The sequence below is a fragment of the Lytechinus variegatus genome, chromosome 5, assembly GCF_018143015.1.
Source record: "Lytechinus variegatus isolate NC3 chromosome 5, Lvar_3.0, whole genome shotgun sequence".
In the NCBI taxonomy this organism is placed as follows: domain Eukaryota; kingdom Metazoa; phylum Echinodermata; class Echinoidea; order Temnopleuroida; family Toxopneustidae; genus Lytechinus; species Lytechinus variegatus.
The window spans coordinates 1,954,645-1,975,949 of NC_054744.1; the positions used below are offsets into that span (position 1 = coordinate 1,954,645).

Genomic DNA, 21,305 nt, shown 5'->3' on the forward strand with positions numbered 1-21,305 from the left:
TTGACTTGCCATACAGCCGCCGCAGGGGAAATGTGACTGAGCTAGTGTACACGTTGAGAATAAAAGGCAAGATTTCATAAGGCTTGTATCAGATGAGGGGTGGTATATGTTTATGACTATTAAAGAAAAAAACATGGAATAGGAAGACAATAAAAGGAAAACCATGATACAAAATATGTATGGTATGAAAATATGATAGAAAAAACACCCTAAGTGAGTTCATGGAAAGGTTAGGCTGGGTGGAAACTGTTGTGGAAGTGGTAAAGAGAAGTGATGGATGGGCAACGTGTTTGGGAGGGAAGATAATGAACATGTTAAAAGAGCTTGGGATCTGGAAATAGATAGCATTAGAGGTATGGGAAGACCAAAGATTACTTGGAAAGAATATTTTGGGAAGAAGGGAAGCAGCAAGGTTGGTCTGAAGGAGGATGATGCTGAAGATAGAAAGAAGTGGAAGTAGGGAGTGTCATTGCATGACAGTCAGTAACCTTTCGTAAGGGGGAAAATGCTGACCGAAATGATGATGATGATGATGGTACATGAACATGATTCCTTACGCTGTTCTCTGTCAAATTGCACGACCCCCTTTTCACCTTTTTATCTGGTTGACAGTGCTGCATCTTCAAAGATCTTTCTTGATTAATGTTTCCTTTTATCTTGCAGGCTGTCCGTCCATACCATTCTGTTGCCTGTCCCGTGAGTAAAGGTTTTAAGCTGAACAGCCACCACACTCATTTCCTTCTTGTAGACAATGGAACTGTTGACCAGTATGGATGTGAGATGCTGGTCAGACGCAAGTTTGAGAAGTACCTCTCGACGCAGCATGTCAATGCCCGTAAGTGTACAACACAGTCTGTCCAATCCATAAATGATCTGTTCAGATTTAGGGGCCACGAGGTCCAAAGTCAAAGATGAAAGATGTTGGATACATTTGAATTACCTTGTTCTCACAATATCTCAATCTTAACCCTTTGAGGCATTTTTTCAGTAAAAAAAAACATATTCTGGTTAAACTTTAAACTTGGCCCATGTATGCATATCGGAGGAATGATGATCTGAATAGATTGGGGTTTAAGAGGTCAAAGGGCATATAATCTTTATCTGAAAATTGTAGAAGTAAAGAGTACAAAATATGCTCTGTCTGGAAATGGTAGAACAACTTGTTACTAGAAGAGTGTATTTAAATGTGTCATTTATCAAGTTAAACTGTAGAAGAATATTTGTTTTGCTCTGTTTAGGACGTCAGGTACCAGTGGTTAGTGTTGTGGTTGAAGGAGGAGCTAATGTGGTACGTACAGTACTAGCCAATGTCAGTGGGGATCCACCAATACCTGTTGTGGTCTTTGATGGCACTGGAAGAGCTGCAGATATCATTGCATTCATGCACAAGTATACCAGTGAAAACGGGTAAGAGATTACTGAGTATATTCACAGTTATGTGCGTGCCTGCACGGAAACAATTTACGTCACACTTACTTAGCCAGGATTACTTCATCACGGTCATGAAGTTTGGTAAAGCAGTTGTATGCATGTCATCATGAATGTGCAATGATTGTGCCGGTGATATCATTTCTTCATCTTAGAACTCACAATTACCATTTTCCCTTTTTTTTTGCTCTATTGGGCAGTCCTTCAAAAAAGTTTGCATGGAAAGATGATTGGATTGGCCAATACAAGTTTACATATGATTGTTACATTATCTCGTCTTACGGTGACTGATTTTGCTACATGTAGCTGCAAGTTTGAGCAAGGCATGTACAGGCCTGCAGTGTAGCCTCAGCCTCAGTGCTTACAAATCACCTGTCTCAACTCTTGATCTGCTCTTACGTACGCAGAGCAGAATCATTTCCCTCCCGAGCTCACACAAACTTGTAAAGTAATCCTCATTTATCTCTTCTTCTTCCTCTTTCATCACTGAGCTGATTGTGTTAGCAAAACTATTCTGCTGTTGCATCAGCAATGAAAGCATAGGTGAAAACATGTATAAAGGAGGGGGAGGGGGGACCATTTGATGTTGATACTTTACTTTAATCCAATGATGCTTGTAGGACTATACCTGTTCATCAATCAACTGTATGCTCCACACTATCAGTTTCAAGTAGTTGCAATATTTATTATTAAAAGATAAATTCACCTGACCTTTACAGTTAAAATTGTTATTATCATTATTTTTTAGGAAAAGATGTAAATATGATTGTTTCAAATGTTGGGAAATCACAGACAGTATAAAGAAATAGGAAATGAGAGAGGGGGATGGGGTGTTGTTATAGGAAAGAGTGAAGCACACAAAAGAAATCCACATGCACTGCAAATATGAAAATAAGATTGATCTGATCTGATCGTGAACATATATCATGGATAAACTAATGATATCATGACTAAAGTAATTTAGTGTCATTTGCCTATCGATAACATTTTGTAAAATTTTTATTTTTGTTCGTTGATAAGGTATGATTCTCTTTTCTCTTTTTAGGATGTTATCCGCTCCATTGAAAGAACAGATACTGGAGACAATCAAACACACATTTGATTTCACCCACAGACAGAGTGAGAAGCTCTACCATGAGCTTGAACAATGCATGAAAAAGAAAGAAATGGTGAGGCGCTTCTTATGTTGAGTAGAGTCTTTCATTTTGTTAAGGTTGAGTTATGGTTAAGTTACGTTTAAGGTAAGGTTAAGTTGAGGTTAACTGAAGGTTAAATTTAAGTTAATTTAAAGTTAAGGAAAGGTAAAGGTATGTTAATATTAAGTTTAAGTTAAGGTAAATTCAAGTTCAAATTAAAGTGAAGGTTAAGTAAAGATTAATGTTTTTACACCCATGCTAACCAAAAGCCGGGCCATGCATGTAGCAAGCCCAATGTGTTTTTAAAGCTAAGCACAAGCAAAAATTTGAAGAGAAATCAAGAGAAAGTTGTATGGGGAGAATGGAGGCCATTACATGCCTGTGTAATAGTTTTAGATAGTTTTAAATAGTTTTAAATAACTGTTTTTTATACTGAAAATAACGTACACTGCAACAACCTAGAAAACATGTGAAACTGGAATGGGTTTGAATAATTATCAGCGAATTTTTAAACTTCATCAGGGAAAAATCAGGGAATTTTGTTTTCTTGAAAAGCTGGGAACCCTGTAGAAATAGACTTGTTTGCATAGTTGTTATAGTTGTAATTTCAAGGTGACTGATATTTCTTTGTGTATTGTGATCAAAAGATGAACCTTGATTGCATTAGTTGTATTTTTTTATTTCATCTTTGCAGATAACTGTATTTTGCTTGGGTACGGAAGGAGTTGAAGACTTTGATCTTGCCATCTTGACAGCCCTGTTGAAAGCTCAGACTAAGTCTTACACAGATCAGCTTAACATGGCCCTGTCTTGGAATAGGGTGGACATTGCCAAGAAACAGATCTTTATCCATGGTAGAGACTGGCCAGTAAGTATACTCTAACTTGATGAAGGTGTCAAACTAGTTATTGTCCATTGTAAAGCATTCCAGATGAGTGTTTCTTCATCATTTCTTATCCATCAAGTTGACAGATCTGAAAATTTCCTTTATTTCAATTGGCCAAGAGGCAATGTTACTAGGTTTATTGTCAGAACTTGTGGGATGAAACATTCTACAAGTCCTTTCATGAAACTCTCCCCAGATAGTCATTTTGGAAATATTTCATGTCACCTGTGGTCAAGATTTTTTTTTAAACTGACATCCATTGTAAACCACAGAGACTTTGCACTTGTTTAGGTCTTTTTTTCATAAAATTCAGTTAAAGATTGCGTCATGAAATTTCCCCTTTGCCCTGGATATGCAATTTGTTCATGTAAATTACCCTTGAATTACATTATACCTTCATTGTAGATGGATTTTTGGATTTGACAATTAAATTCATTATAATTCAGCATATTCTTATGAAGTCATTCTTTAAATTCTTTTTGGAAGCGATTTGATTTTATATTTGGTTAGATTTAATGTATGTTGAAACTGCTGAGATACAATGTTGAGCAGTGATTATTTTTACGTTTATGCTCTTATAGGAAGGAGTTCTTGACCAAGTAATGATGGATGCTCTGACAAACGACAAAGTTGAATTTGTCAAACTACTCAAAGACAATGGCGTCAACATGCACAAGTTCTTGACTGTAGCAAGATTGGAAGAACTGTACAATACGGTAATTAATCCATTCACTTGTTTTGTAAATGTACACAAAATATTTTTGATACCTTATATGACTTATCAAGTAGTGCCAAAAGCTATTCTCTCATATTCTGATAATATTTCTTGAGCAAAGCTGTAATGTAGATTTATGTAGAATTTAAAAAGGTAATTACATGTACATGTATGTCAATTGTTATAGCCCTATATCTTTATTATCCTCACTTTGAACAAAAAAATGAAGAAAAAAAATATGTACATGAGAACTATTTCTTTCTTTAAAAAAAACCCAGAACATATATGACTTTTGGTTTGGCTGTAGAAAAAAAAAAAACAACCCATAGCATATTAAGTCTTATAGATCAACTTGCTACTTCTGTAGATAAGTAAAAACTCATGCTCCTTGGTTCTTCTAAGGCACTCTCATTCATGAGATTCTATGTTACAAAGAAAAAGGGGAATGCACTGCAGCGGTTTGTAAGTTACCTCTTAAGTAGGTGCAATTTGTGAGCTTTAATAATTCTGACTCCTATTACATGTAGTTAATCTGTTACTTGCAGTTCCTCAAGGAAGCCTTCTTGGCCCATTGTTATTCATAATTTATTTTAGTGGCATTAAGCATTCACTGATATAACGTACCTTCTTTAATTAGTTTAAACATGCATTTTAATGTTAGTTTTCTCTTTTGATTTATTACTTGGATTAATTAATTGAAATTAGTAGTAGTAGTAGTAGTAAAATGGTATTTATTGGCAAAAACAACATATCGCAGCCCAAAGGCTGAATTACATGAAGTTTACAATTGTAATGTTAAAAAATTTGATTACACATCATTTTCACAATTCAATTACATAATAATATGAAATAACTACATCTTAAGACTAAATACAACTTTTAACAGACTAAAGGTTGAAAGGATGGCCTATAGAAAGAGAACAAGAGAGAAAGAAACATAGAAAGGAAGGAGAGGATGACATATGGGATAAGAGAAAGGAAAATTGGGAGAGATGTTTAGAAAAGGATAAATCATGGGGTGGAGAAGTGGGAATGAAAAGGCTTGAATGAGTTGGAAGAAGGTAAGGGAAATGAAAGAAAGAAACGAAGAAGAAACTGAATCATACATGTGTATATGTAGGAAAACGAAATATACCGAAAAATGTAATAATTGCAATTCATATATGTAAAACGTTTGCGTTATAATTCGAATTCACAATATCGAAATAACATAATGTCTCGCAAAGTTAAATTAAAGTTAATTAATGTTTTAATTCAAGAAGGGAATCTCTATCACACAACCTAACCTTTCTAGTAAATCCATCCGCATATTGTCACAATCTTAGACATTGTTCTTGTATGATACATTTTGCAGTGTTTGTAATATTTGTCAAAACAGGTATTGCTATTGTGTTTTTGTGTGGAATATGAATTAATCATATCCAATCAAATCAAACTTGAGATAACGTAGTGATGTATCTCCAGCTCTAAATATACACAAATTATATATACATGTATTTTTATATTTATACTTTTCAGAAACAAGGTCCAGGCAACACGCTCGCGCATTTGGTCAAAGATGTTAGAAAGGTGAGTTAATGTAATTTTCTTTATTCTTTGCCATGGAAAGGGTAAAGCTTTGGTGCGTACAAGACCCTGTTTTCATCTTCTTCCTTGAACTGGTTTCTCTTAAACCTTTTCATATAACCAAGTTCAAAGATCACTTCTGTGCTGTTCTCATCACCATCTCCTGAACCTGTTCATTTAGCAACAAACCATTTTCCAGAAATGATTCATGTAAAGTACTTTTGTTTATAAGGGAATGCTCTCAGTGGAGTCACATTTTTTCCATGAAATTTGAAACAGTAGCGACGGCAAAGTTCTGCGTACGTGTGTTGTATGTGCTGAGTAACGCACCCAACATTTTAATGACGTTTTCTTCATTGGGTTTGCACAGAGGTTGTCCACAAATTACATTAAATTGTGATCTACCATGTCTGTTCATGCATGACTGAACATAATTCCAATGTATGATTAAATCAAAGGTTCGTGTCTTGTTTTGAATTTGATAGTTTTGTTGATGTCACTTAGATTCTGTTGGTGTTGCATTCCAGAAACAAACAAATTTTGAAAAGATTTGCACAAATACATAATCATTAAATAAAATGGGGACTGAATAATTCTTATTTTAACTGTATTTGTTATTTTTAGTATCATAACGTAGTGTTACATCAGTTTTTCCTCAAAGATTTGTGGAAATGGAATGAAAGATTCATTAATTAACTTAAATGTGAAATTATATGTTCATATTACAGCACCATCACCAGCTATTGAAGTACTCATTGTATGATATGGGTTTAGTCTTTGAGAATCTGATGGGTGGTACCTACCAATCAACGTACACAGATAGAAGATTCAAAGCTCTTCACCAAACTACTCTTAAAAAGGTAAACTTCATTGTGGAATGTGGTTTAGACTGTTATTCCACCTGTAGGAATAAGAAAGAAATGAATGTAGGCTTTCATAAGCTTATCATGAATTTATGAGTGGAGCATGATTATTCAAATGCCCTTACATTTATATTATGAGTAGTACTACATGTAATTTAGGGCTGGGTCAAACCGACTGGTCTACTGCTGCCTGACCAACGCAGCTGGTCGCCGGTGCAATTTCCTCTGGACCTTGGAAAAGCTGGAAAAAAAATGCCTTAGAAACTCAGCATCACTAAAGATTGAATATCAACTACTTTAAGACCTGTTCTTTCAAACCTAGATCCATATATGTTAAAACTTACACATGATACTATATTTGGAATCTTTATTCAACCAAGGACTATGAAAAAGAGCAAGACCAAGGAGGACTTCTCAAGATCTTGCTTGAATTTATTGGCCCTTAACATTGGCCTGTAACATTAAAATTCTGCTGCGTTGACGTTGACGTTTTTTCTCGTCTGTTTGAAACTTGTACTCACCCCACTGTCCTTAGAAAATCATTTACAACTCTGCTCATCAGATATATCCGACAATCAGTGATATCCAAATTCGATGGGGTAAATTTCCTTTCATGTACTTACACTATGAACAGCTGATCATCGTTTCTCAGTATTAGGAACACAGACCTGTTTATAAATCTTCTCAGTTTCCAAACTGTCTACAGTTGAAATTGATCCATAATTTTGCAAACAATGTTTTGAAAATTATTAAAGATAGAGCAACAACAAAATCTGAACTTCTACAACCAGTTGAGCCTGCTAGCTGTTCCGTTGATCAGCTGCAGTGCTAATTGTTACCAGGAATGCATGTACAAACAAAGTGACCCTGAATGTTGATATTGATAGTTGATATTGCAGAGTATTGGCTATATACAATATGTAGAATTTGATGATTCTTTTGTTGTTTTTGTTGATCCAGGGTCTATCTTTCGCATTACTGATGGAAAGAGAGGTCTCTGATGCCACAATCCCTCCAATTGATCGCTATCTTCAGACCTTCCCGTTCCCGTTCAATGAACTCTTCATCTGGGCGGTCCTTACCAAACGTCATAACATGGCCTTGTTTCTCTGGAGACAGGATGAGGAAGCTCTTGCCAAGGCACTGGTAGCTTCATCACTCTACCGTGCCATGGCCAAGTCAGCAGAAGTCATGAATCTAGAAGCTGAAAGCAGCGGGGAACTCAGGAGATATGCTCAGTAAGGGAAACATATTACCTGCTGGAACCCTGTATAAAGCCTATACAACCATACAGTGACAAGAGAAAGCAACTCTGTGCAATGAATTTCTTAGTGAATGAGTAAAACAAGTCTTATTTACTTTTGTGCTTTTGAAAAGTCCATATTTCAGAATTGTTGGCTATGTGACTCCAATTCCTTTACCATCTTGTAGGGCATACAGAAAATATCCCAAATTAAAAGTACAGTGAATTTTGGTTAAAAAAAATCAGCATTGCTTTTTGTGTCATTGGATGGAAGTATAGGAATTACAAAATTAAGTATTCAATGGACTATAAGCTCTCTTATATATTCTAATGGAACTTTACTCTCTAGCTTCAAACCTAATCTATGCATGCTTGGATCCCATGATGAAAAGGCAAAATGACGTAGTTAAAATCAGTTCTAGTTTATATCAACTGAAGGTGTTTGTCTGAAAACCATCATAGACATATTCTGCCTTTGGGCGTTTGTGTGCTTGCAAAGTGAAAGGGTTATGACTGTGAATAGAATATGGGATCTGGATGTTGATAACATAAAGAGAAAAAAAGGAATTACTAAAGATTACATGGAAAGATATAGTGAAGAATGAAAGCAATACAATGGGTCTGAATGAGGATGATGTTCAAGACAAAAATCAGTGGAGAAGAGGGTGTCATTGCATAACCCTTCTTAAGAGGAGAAAGTGCTGCCTGAAATAAATGATGGAAAATGAAGATCTGTAATTGGAAGATGAATGGCAAAATATTTTGATATATTCTGAATACACCGTCCTACTTTTATTTTACAATACATGTAGGTTTTTAAAGAAAAGGCTTCATGACAAGGATTTTTATGTTATTTTAGGTGCACGTTATGCTTGCTACTGTTAAAATGTCAAAACAGAAAGCATATGCGACCTCTTTGTCTCTGTGATCTGTCATAGTTCTTAGGGATGTGAACAGATATTTCACTACAAACTCACAATACTGACTCATTTTACAAAACAAATCATGCACAAGTTTAAAATCATGATGTTAGTGGGGGTGCATGTATCTCATGTATTCACAATATCATGCAAAAATCACTTGGCCCAAGTGCCTTGAACTTAAAACACAGTCCTGTGCATTATTTGTATTATACATGTAGATCTATGAACATTGAATCGAATAGTAAGGAGGTGTTTTTTTAATACAGGAATGAATTAATCCATTATATCTTGTTGCTTACACATTTTTCTTTCTCATTTTGCAGGGAATTCAATGATCTAGCAATGGACTTGCTAGATCAGTGCTACAGAGAGGATGAGGTCTTGACCATGCAACTCTTGACCGTTCAACTGGACAATTGGAGCAAGCATACTTGTCTGAGTCTTGCTGCCATGGCCCAGCACAACAAGTTCATGGCACATGCGTGTTGTCAGGTTTTACTCAATGATCTCTGGCACGGTGGTATGCAGGCACAAAAGTATATCAACATCAAGGTGAGCATGACAAACTTCACTCTTCAGTTTGCAATTTTCTATTTCTCATCTTTTTAGTGGTGGATTTCAATTCATTTCATTCTTCTTTCAACTCCCCCTTTATTTCCTTCCTCCCTTTTTTGTGCTATTTTTTTGTGTAGGGAATCTTGAATCTGCCTTAGGACAAAAATTGGACTTCAATTTTGCCCCCACCCCCTGATCCACTTGCTACTCCCATGTTGCTTTGCATGTTCTCATTAGACCTATTTTGCTCTCTTCAAGATTCGGGTTTATATCAGACTACATAGGGAAATATATTTATCAAGTACAAGGGCAATATGGCCAATATTCTTGAAAATTTTTTTTTTTTTTTACATTTTCTGGGGACAGAATAATTGGTATCTTTTTTTTGCAATCGATAGCATTATATTGCCATTTTACTTTCCAAACAATGAATTTATATTAGTATTTACTGTTTTTTTAAATCTTCTAATAACCAGGTTATAACAAGTCTTCTGTTCCCTGTCTGCATCTTTGCTATCGGGTTCAAGACCACTGAAGAGCTTCTCCTTATGCCTCAAACCTTGGAGGAACATATGCAGGATGTAGAGGATGCTGATAGACCTTCTATAACATCATCTACATCATTCACTAGGTTACATAACATCAAGGAAGAAGAGGAGATACCTATGGTAACACCTCCCATCTTTCTATAACCCATTTAAGAATAAAAAAGAAGTGATGTTACCTTTATCTAACTGACTGTAGAATGTGAAAAACGGGGTCACTATTTTTTTGTTTATTATTTGTAGCAGACAAAAGAAAAATATGTTTTCTATGTTTTGGGGAGAAAATTTCAGATTTGGGTGAAGAATTTCTCAAATTAAATTTCAAAGGCTTAAAGAAAGCACTTTGATTTACAATTTGACTGCATAGATGAATGTCAATGTGCAGTGCATGACGTGTTGAGTGCCACATATCAACTTTTCATTTATGTGGTTTGAAGAATAAAGACAAACATAAAGATTGACCAACAGAGCCATTTTTCTGATACTAGCCGACATCATATTTTTTAGGCCTTTTGCTTCTTGATTGCAATGCATTGTGGGACAGAAAGTACCTAGGGGAGTGAAGGTGATACAAGCGCAGTGAAGGTGGAAATTATCTCACATTTTTCTCATTATTGATCTCTTAATACTATCATTTTTAATCATCTATTAATAAATGATATGTAGAAATCAAAAGGTAAAATTGTTTAATCAATGTTGTAAAAAAAGAGTAGCGTTGAATTGACCAGAATTGTGGAAAAATGCGCCTTGTTTATCACGCTGTTCCAAATAGGGCTGAGTAAAAAAAGTAGCAAGTCTAGATCAAGACTAAGTCATTTGGGCACTCTGCAAGTTGAGTCGCAAGTTAAAGCAAAGTAAGCATCTCAAGTCATAACTGTAGTCTACAACTCTGAAAAATATCTCCTTATTAATTAAGAAAACAGTTAGCTTCAACAGAAATATCCTCTTCTTTTGTAGTCTGAGAGGAAAGGTCTTCGTCAGCGGCTTACTATGACATCCAAAGAGATTGATCCCATAGAGGAACCGTGTGAGAAAAAACCTACTCAGAAACGCCAGCTCAGTGGTGGAAAGAAGCTCTATGAATTCTTCAATGCTCCTATCACCAAGTTCTGGTCTTACACCGTGAGTTTGTTCTTTCCTCTCTTCCTTATTCATATCTATAGATGAATAGGTCTAAGTTCTACTCTTATGCCTCAGAGTGACATTAGCATAAGCTATTTTTTTTTCTTTCAGTGGAATGTTTTCTTTTTTACTTTCATACTTCTTTTTCTCTCTCTTTTGCATTGTGATCTTACTGATGTTATCCTTAAATATTTGAAAGGGAAAATTTAAGAACTGTAACAGCATAAAACAAAACTCATCTATTTTACACCTTTTATATTTACACTTTGGAATTTTGTTTTTAACTTCAGTGTTTCTTGCTATGTTTGATAAAATCATGCCATACTCATAATATATTCTGCTGCTGTATTATCACTATCCTTGCAACAAATTTTATACTCCATTTTTTTGTTTTGGTATGATTGTTATGTTCAATAAAGGTGTGATTCTTTGTCATATGTCAGTCTTTATTTCTCTTTATTTCTTCTGAGTACATAGCGATGGACATGTACATTTATTTTTGTGCTATGCACTGTATAAAGAATGCTTTGTTATTATTTTCCAATCTTGTATCCAGATATTCTACGTAGTATTCATGTTCATGTATAACTATGTATGCCTGTTTCGGATGGAAGCAATGCCGTCATTCTTTGAGTGGATCGTCATCCTCTACATAATTACAACAGGCATGGAGCATGTCAGAGAGGTATTATTCCAAAGTGAAATGATTGCATGCATTTTAGCTTATCTGATTATTATGATGATATTGAGTGGTCATAAGAAAAGTATAAAAACTGTTGTCCAAAAATTCTTACTATGCCTTTGGCATGTTAAAGCTGTAACAGATGTACAGTACCTCCAGTAGTCTTATTAATTTCCTCAATGTTGTGTATCATTTGTATATAGCATGTTTTCATCAACTTCAGTCCATTGTTTAGCCAGACTGCTATGCATGCGTGTTTCTGCCAATGTTTGAGAGTTAACATTGTAAATGTTCTTGTCCTGGTGTTTATGATTATCATATAACATTCACAATTTTTTTTTCTGATCTTATGCAAATGATAAAAATCAAGTCAATCATATAAACTGCTTCCATTAAAACTGAAGATGTACATGTGATCAGCAGTGACTTGACTTAAGTTTGACTATTGTAAAGTTGTATCTTATTTCCCTCTCTGCCATTGAAAGTTCATATTTGCATTAGTTATCTGAAAAAACCCCAATGTAATGTCATAATAGTCTCTGAGATGAAATTTAGATTTAGTGCTTTTGAAGAAGAAGAAAAGACTCTTTTAGATCCTCATCCCCCCCCCCCCCCCGACATTAAGGTAAAGATTAAGGGTGAGTGTCTAGTAAGTCCTTGACTTCCAATTCATGTACATGAATGATGAAACTAATGGTTATTGAATTATTTGATATTTTTAAGTAGGCTGTGTGACTGAAGTGCTCTATGGAACGATGTTTAGATTAATATTTGTGATTGGGTTGAGATTGATGCGATTTCTAGGGTAAGAATTCTTTGTAATTGAACTTTATTTTTCATGATAATAGATTTGAAAAAAAAATTATATAACTAAGCAAAATGTGATTTAAATCAAACATATCTGATTCTTGTAAATTCTCTGTAGAAAAAAAATAAAAAAATAAATATTCAACCCTGAATGGTATGTTTTGACTGTCAATGTTAGGTTGCCATCAGTGGGCCCTGAAGCATAACAGTTATGATTAATTTTCAGTTAATCATAACTGTAATGCTATAGCAAGCCATGTACAAAAATTGCAATCAATTGTAAATACCAAGCATATCTATTTATGTAACATCCCCAGTTATATCACCTTTTCAAAAAAAAGCCAAAGGGTTAATTCTATCCTATCCATGATTCTCATCTATTTTCAGCTCATGTTAGCGGAGCCCACCAAACTTGCACATAAGTTTCGTGTCTTCTACTCTGTCTTCTGGAATGTCCATGATGTAATCGCCATCGTAACCTTCATGACTGGTTTCATCCTTCGTATGGTGCCATCGACCCATCTATCTGGTAGAGTGGTCTACTGTGTGGTCATTGTTCTATGGTATCTGAGATTCCTAGAGATTCTGAGTGTTAGTAACTATCTTGGACCTCTCATTAATATGATTGGTAAAATGGTGAGTAAATGCTGTGCTATTGAATGCAGAAAAAACAACAACAATTACCACATATATTTAGAATACAGAATAGGAGGGTGGTGGTCATTAAACCTTGTAGAGTCACCTCTTATCTTGAATTTATAATGACAAAGCCATTGCATTACAATTCAAATAGGTGAATTTATGAACATCCTATATTATGGTCTTTTGTTCTATATCTTGTTGAATAAGAAAATAGAAAAATGGGGGAGTGTCATTGAACCTTGTAAAATCTCCTCCACTTACATTCAATAGAAAGTTTATGAACATCCTGTTATGATCTTTAGTTCCTTTTCTTAATGAAGAAAACGATTTCAAACAATCAAGTCATTAAAACAAGTAAAATCCCCTTCCTTTGCAATTAAAAAAATATCCAATTACTTTTCTTAATGAAAAAAAATCTTGTTAAAATTTATTGATCTTAATATGAAATGTTGAGATTTGATATGAGGTTAATATAAAAAAATATTAAAAATTTTGTTTGATATCTTTGGTATATTTACAAGACTCTTAAAGTTCTTGATTCTTGTCGTACTTGTTCATTTTAATGCATATACATTCCAGTTGTGGTAACAATTTAAAAATGAGTCTGAAGATCTTGGAAAAGGAGAAAATATTTTATATTTGATGTTTTTTTTTGTTGTCTTTATCTAGTTACGGGATATGTGCTACTTTCTAGTAGTATTGATAATCATTCTGGTGAGCTTTGGTGTGATCCGTCAATCTATTCTAAACCCTGATGTTGATCCTAGTTGGTGGCCGGTAAGAGAAGTCCTTCATGAGCCATACTGGATGATCTATGGAGAAGTCTATGCTGGCAAGATTAATCGTACGTACTTAAACCTAACACACACTGCATGATCAATATCTTATCAAATTGCATTTTGCATTAAATGCCAAAGTTCAAAGAAGTGGAATTATTTCATTCAAAGTTCTGGGCCCCATCAAACAAAGAGTTACAATTGATCCGATCAACCTCAACTATATGGAAATCCATCAATGTCATAATTTTGTCTACAGAAAATTTATACAATGTCCTTTGTAAACAAACAGAATCTCACTGAATCTTCAAGAGAACGATGAATGTATGAATATGCATCATATCTGGAAAATATTTTGAACAAACATATGCTGATGTTGCTGGCCATCCATAGTTGTGATTGATCAGATCAATCATAACTCTTTCTAAGACGGGCCCCAGAATAATGCTAGGAATATTTTAATTAGAATTCTGCTTTGCTGCAAGCCTTGTGGTCTGAGTAAATTTGGTGTAAAATAGGCTTCTAGTCGCAGTCAATGATGTCATCATTAAGATTTGGAATTTAATTTGCGTGTATTTGTATTGGGAGGTTCGAAATAGACTGGAATTTTGATTTCAGTATTCATACCACCATTTGGAACTTTAATGGTTGAAGATTCCTTTGGTTGGAATGTTCATATCAAAATGCTTTAACATGTGGCTTTCCATAGTTAAACCATGAATTTAAATCAGAGTATTGAATTAAACCCAAGTTCAGAATATAGGCCAGTGGGTGCATTGATAATAGGGAGTGAGTTGATTTGAATCAACCTTGGGTTCAAATTGTACTTACACCATTACATTCCCGTTTCTCGTTTTCTTTTTAGCTCCGTGTGGAGATGGACCAGACATGGATCCTTGTCTTACGGGTCGTTGGGTCGTTCCCGTGGCGATGTCCATTTATTGTTTAGTAGCCAACATTCTGATTGTCAACATGCTCATTGCTCTCTTCAAGTAAGTACTCTGATCTTGACGGTAGTTTCAAAATTCATTACAAAGAGCACAGTGGGAGATTCTGACAAGGGTTACATGAAACCTCTGCATTTGAGAATTAAACATACAAATTAATGTCTATATCTAAATCTATAATTTTATTCTGCCCCCCCCCCCCCCCCTCTACTTCAAAATTTGTGATTTGCACTCGTACTTCAGAATCCTGGATTCAGCACTGGAATATAATGATACAATTAATGAATTTCAAACATCTATTCTGATTGGCTGACAATGGGAATGTTGAACAATAGACGCATGTAACAGTGATCATCCTGGCCAATGCTAATTATGATCTACCGCAAACCTCCAGTAAAACACAGCTTAAGATTCAAAGTCAACTCTGAGAGATACAGCTTTAACTCAATCTTGAGCTACATTTTTGTCTAGAATGCTTTTTTATATTGAGGATCTGATAAGCAGAATATTTTAAGATTGTGTATGAGTAAAACCCTTATAATTTATTTTTTTCTATAATTATATGTGCATCCACATACAAGCACTAATTCACGCATCGTGCAATATTTATTTCCTTATTCCTATACTTCTTCCTCCCTTTGCCTTGCAGAAAAGTCATAATAGGGTCATGTTTCATAAAAATTATGACTATAGTAACATTGTCGTCCTACAGTAAATTACCATGGTAACGATACTCAACAGCCAATCAAAATCAAGGATTCCATGATAGAAGTGGTTTAGTGGTGCTGACTCTTGCCTTTCAAACAAAGGGTCGTGGGTTCGAATCCTAGCCATGGCATGTTTCCTTTCGGCAAGAAATTTATCCACATTGTCCTGCAATAGACCCAGGTGAGGTGAATGGATACCCGGTAGGATTAATTCCTTGAATGCGCGAACGCTGAAAGGCAGCTCGAGCTAAAGCCGGGGTAATAATGATAATGACAAATGCGCCTTGGAATAGATTGTTTCTAGATACTAGTAGATGGCACTATACAAATGCTATTATTATTTTAGATACACTTAAATGGCCAAGTTACCATAATAACCTCTTATGCAACTAGCTCTAGATCAATGGAGCATCAAGAATGATGGATTTTTTTTGTTCTATTGTTAACCAGCACTACCTTCCAGCGGATAATGCCAATTGCTAACCAACTATGGAAGTTCCAACGGTATCATGTGACTATGAAATACGAGCAGAAGCCCATCCTCGTACCTCCCTTCACAATTATATACTATCTGTATTCCCTCTTCAAGTTTGTCGTTTGCCAGTGTCGAAAGTGTGAGAAACGACAAAAGGACATCAGACTCAGTAAGTGCCTATTCTTGTTTTTCCATTAGCTATAGATTTCTGTGCCTTTACATATCTGGGGGGTGGGGTTCACAAAGATTTGAATCTGATTTCAAAAGTCATGTCTTGAATGCCAATGTGCATATGATATTGAATGCACAGTCTCATTGATTAGTGTGGAGTAGCTGTGTGTCCTCTGAGGATGATCTTATCAATGCAGTTTTGTGTTATATACTCCATGATACTGATATTTAAATTTGACTCTTAATCATCTGTGTGAAACTACCCCCATGAATGGTTTAACAATTCTATTTTTGTTATTTATTTCATTGAAATGTGAAATGGAAGTGCATTTAGAGTGATGATTACACATACTGTTTTTTTCCTTGTTGGCATGATCATAACAAGTACATGCAGAGTAATTATCTGAAGGGAAACCCTTATCATTATCAGGGATGTAGTCAAGGCCGATAGTTCTCTGAGTCATAGTTCAAGACCTTTGCCGGCAATATGGAGCCTCAAGGCCAGCCTCGAATGCTTCCTTGGTTATCATTTTATTTGAATATTTTCCTTTCCAGAACTGTTCTTGGACAGAGAGGCTATGGATTCCGTTCGTGACTTTGAGGAAGCATGTTTAGAACTCTATCTCAAGGACAAAGAAATTCAAAGACAGGTCTCAAGTGAAGAGAGACTGCGAGAAGTTGCTGAAAGGTATCTAGTTTTATACTTTACTCTCACAATTCACAAATCTTGATGGAGGCACTAACGTCAAATTGATATTGACTTTGCTATTGACGTCTTGTATGTATGTCTTGAAAATAGTTGTTTTATGATATCAAAAAGAGGAATATTATCAACTAACCAAACAAATGGCTTCACATATACTCCATGTTTATGTTTATATTTATTGGCGGATCCAGGACTTTGAAATGATGGGTGGGCAGATGACAATTTTCTTAGCTTATGCTATCATATTGTATATTCAATGGGCAGATAGAAGGGGGTGTGTGGTTCTTAGTCCCCTGACTGGGTCCGCCACTCTGTATATTGTCATGTATATTTTCTTGTTGTTATTGGCCAGCTCATTGATGGAAAAACATAATGAAAAATTCTTTCTTTGATGATTCAGGACTGAGGATCACTCTTATCAACTTGAAGAGATCGTAGAGAAGGAGAATATTTCCAAGCTTGGTATGAGATCATTTGAACGTAGACTGATGAGGGTGGAAGAGGCTTCTTTCCAAACCGCCAGGAACATCATGGACATCCGTCAACTTCTTATGAATAGCTTGCTGCCAACAGAAAGCAACGAGAACCTTCTTGGTGTTCCTGAGTCACGACTGAAGAGTGCCAGCGATAGTGCCCTGAATCATGATGCTACCCCAAGTGAGAAGAGTACAAAGATTCAACGATGGAAAGCAAAGAGCGGTGGCTCGTATCCGCCCATGCAAAAACCAAAGGTACATGATAGGGGAAATCCAGTTGGTGGGAGTCTTTCACGCAAAGAAGGTGAGCTATTGAGGGAGAATCCGGAATTCAGTATAGAGAGGGTAAGTCCTCGAACTGGACGCAGGAAACTGGTGTCCAGTAAGAACTTTGATGATGGATCTCTTGAACTGAAATCGGGTGGAGCATCATCTAAAGACAGTAGTCGTGACTCAGAGAGAGCAATGCGCATTGACTCTCATAGTGCTGAAAGCAGTGGAGAGAGCGACCTTCGTCCTTTGACCCCTGATAAAGAAGATGGCCTGAAGGCGCTTGGCAGTCCCACAAGTGTTCCTGCGGTCATCCTTGAGCAAGGTAGGAGTGATATCAAGCGAAATCATTGCCACAAAGTCCTAAGATTAAGTACATTTGAACGTTACCTGTCCATGGTAGCTCCTCAACAAGACATTGAAAATCCTCGTCCAGGTCCGGTTAGGAGGCAAGTTGGTGCCGAATCTGGTGTGGCCAAAGACCATGGCAGACATCTTGGGATGAGACATATAGACTCTGAGAGTAATATGTCTGTGTACAGTAACACTAGCGTCCAGACACCCAAACTGGGAACCATGCAGCGTCCCATGCCGTATACTTCTGCCCCCGTCTACTCCACAATTACTGATCATATTGATCTCAGCTCGGTGAACGCCAACCGCCTCCATGATCTCGGAGCTTCCACATCCAGCACTGGATACATCTCCATGAATGATAACATAGATAATGAAATGCCTGCATCGCCATCTCCATTTGTTCGTCCTGGTATGGGCTTGGACTTCACTCCCTTCACAAGTCTGAGCATACGATCCGACACACTAGTCTCGCCTACCAGACCTGACCACCTGAAGAAAGTGGAGCAGGGATGTTACGATATCATGGATGACAGTGAGTCTGATCAAGACCAGACTAGGCTTAAAACCGATATTGAAGATGAAGAGGAAAGTGGGATAGAATTCGCTGTTCGGAAATCTTCAGATTCTCAGACAAGTCAGGAGAGCAGAGAAGAAGAGGGAACGAGGGAGACAACTTTCTAAAGACTCTTTACCAAAGGAATGGTAATCTCTCTCTCTATATATATATACACCATTTGATGGTGCTTAATAAATGTAAAGATTATTTATTTTCATAGTTTGAAAACTCATTGTCAGGTAAAATGAAGATTTTGCAGTCTGTATAAAAAAAAATACATCTTGTGTGAAAGATGTAATCTGAAATCTTGTGTAAGTAATGAAAATTATCATATGAATTATAATAGTGATAATAATAATATTAGTATTGATAATAATAAAGTGCAAATGGGGGCATTCTCTTCTTTGGGACCCCTTTTCTTTTTTTTTGTTATGCCTGTCTGGAAGTTTTTTTTTAAGATGGGAAAGTGCCTCCAATAATGATTGTTCGCCTTTTTTTTGCTCAGAAAGTGTCCCCCCCCCTGTAAATCCTAGATCAGCCTCTGATAGTGGTAGTTATAATAGTAACAATAATAATGATAGTAACTGTGATTAATAGAAATACTTAGAATGGTATCTACTTTAATGATGATAACAGTTTATAATTAATTGAAGATTTGTGAAAAATGGTCACTATACTTGTGTAATATTTTAAAGTAAAAATGATAGTACACAACAAAAAGTACACTCCGGAATAAACAAAAATGAGAATTACCAATAATAAGTCACAACATAAAATGTAATAGACAAATGACCCATTGTTGTAAAGCTTAGAGTCTCTTCTTTCATCTGGTATAACTTAGATGATTAGTCATGTGTGCATGAGTGAACAAAAACAAAGGATACCAAAAACTCACTTCCAAACTGTTCTATTTTAATGTCTAAAATTATATTATTTGCTCTTTTATTTGATAGCCCAATCCAAGAAAATAACCAAGAACTAAGTACTTTCTCTTTCTTTTTCTTAAATATTGCTTGCATTTCATTATGCAAATATGTTTTCACAGATTCCCTACCATAGCTATCACACAATTAACAAAAGACTCAATGCATGTCTAATCATCAACAAAATGGAGTGTTGAGTAAGTCTGAGTTAATTGATCATTTTTTCACTGAAATCCTCCTGATCAGCAAGGATGACCAAAGGATACCAGGGCTCAAATTATGCATTTCAAGGGCCGTTTTTATTTTTATTTTGAAGGGCACTAATAAAGGAACCAGAATGTAGCACTCATTTTAGGGGGTATTCAAGGCCATTACAAAAGGGCATCAATAAAAAAATGTACTTTTCAATAGGACACATGCACTGGATTATGACTGGGCACCAAGGCCTCAGGGCATCTTATGTTGACCTTGAGTCTACAAATATATTGAAGAGCATCATTCTAGGGTCATCAGAGGTCATGGCCTAGGATGGCCTTGGGTTAATTCAAGCCCTGGGGGTGTTTCTCAAAGATTTAAGTTTGACTTAGAGTCTCACCTAAATGCATAGTTGTGTGCGGTATAAAAGCCATGACCACATTGGTCAGATCATGAAAAGATGATGCGCACTGTTGCATATTGATCAATTAGATTGCGCATTGCATTTCAGGTGCACGTCGGCATTTAAGTGCGATTTAAGTTATACTTAAATCTTTGTGAAACAACCCCCCCTGGATACAGTCTTGTGAGGGTTCAAAGACGTACATGTCAAAGAGATGGGAAAATAGTGACCAATCTCTTCCTATTGTTCACATCAAGGCCCAGTCACATAAAGCCTAGCAATTGATTATTGGGCTGCTTTTTTATGATTGATCACACACAATATTCAATGCAGTCAGTCATAGAATCAGCAGATTGATCAATTTCTGAGCTTTATGCCATGGGTCCCAGATCATTCAAAATATCAAACACTACACACAGCTAGCTAGTATTCTCCTACCCTCTTATCCTCCCTGCCCCAGGGGGCAGTTTCATAAAGCTGTTTGTAAGATAAGAGTGACTTTAAGAACGACTGGTGATCCTTTCTTATGCGCTTAACCATCGCCAATGAATATACCATTTACCACAAGAACAGATCACCAGTCGTTCTTAAAGTCGCTTTTATCTTACAAACAGCTTGATGAAACTTGCATCATGAACCATTGATTCTTTCGTTTAGTGCTCACTAATTTGTTATACCAATTTTTAGTCTCTGACATACTGTTAGATAGTCTTTGGCAGGTGGCTGTTTTGTAGAGGTTTACAAGTTACCAGTGATCCTCTTTTTTTTTGATAAGTGAAACATGCCAGATATTCATTGCTACTGATATATCTCCTAAGAAAGGGTCACCAGTCGTTCGTAGGGTCGCTCGTAGCATACAAACAGCTTTATGAAACACCTGCCAGGACTGTTCTCTTAACCCAAAAAGGACTGGGCTATTTGAGATGTATTTAGGACTGGGGGCGGGGGGCATTGATGGCCCTCCGGGCTCCCCCTTCTGATCTTGGCTGCCGTTCGCGTGATCGCGCAGAAATTTGACACGTACCTTTGTTACCACATAAACTACAAGCCAGTATAAAATAAATGATTTGAAATTAATTCTTTTTTATTTATTATGAATAGAATATGCAAATTTATGTATGAAAAACATTATTTGCATATTTAACACTCACACACTTCAAATTTTCTTTTTTCCAGATGTCATCTTTTTAATTAATTTTAAAGGTTCCACAAAGAAAAATTGCAAAAGCA

The 21,305-nt window shown here is 36.0% G+C and overlaps 1 protein-coding gene across 2 annotated transcripts in view; it reads left to right on the forward strand.

Annotated features, from left to right (window-relative positions):
• Positions 1-20,615, forward strand: part of LOC121415040 (transient receptor potential cation channel subfamily M member 3-like) — an 83,325-nt gene extending 62,710 nt beyond the window's left edge. For both annotated transcript variants that reach the window (XM_041608112.1, XM_041608113.1), the window contains exons 6-23: positions 664-835; positions 1,239-1,407; positions 2,474-2,597; positions 3,259-3,432; positions 4,032-4,166; positions 5,684-5,734; positions 6,460-6,591; positions 7,555-7,832; positions 9,084-9,312; positions 9,792-9,983; positions 10,818-10,982; positions 11,539-11,667; positions 12,859-13,107; positions 13,783-13,957; positions 14,755-14,881; positions 15,994-16,187; positions 16,745-16,877; positions 17,296-20,615. In XM_041608112.1, coding sequence (XP_041464046.1) covers positions 664-835; positions 1,239-1,407; positions 2,474-2,597; positions 3,259-3,432; positions 4,032-4,166; positions 5,684-5,734; positions 6,460-6,591; positions 7,555-7,832; positions 9,084-9,312; positions 9,792-9,983; positions 10,818-10,982; positions 11,539-11,667; positions 12,859-13,107; positions 13,783-13,957; positions 14,755-14,881; positions 15,994-16,187; positions 16,745-16,877; positions 17,296-18,679 — 4,212 coding nt within the window. In that variant the 3' untranslated portion in view covers positions 18,680-20,615. The remainder of the gene's footprint in view (positions 1-663; positions 836-1,238; positions 1,408-2,473; positions 2,598-3,258; positions 3,433-4,031; positions 4,167-5,683; positions 5,735-6,459; positions 6,592-7,554; positions 7,833-9,083; positions 9,313-9,791; positions 9,984-10,817; positions 10,983-11,538; positions 11,668-12,858; positions 13,108-13,782; positions 13,958-14,754; positions 14,882-15,993; positions 16,188-16,744; positions 16,878-17,295) is intronic.
• The last annotated feature ends 690 nt before the right edge of the window (positions 20,616-21,305 follow it).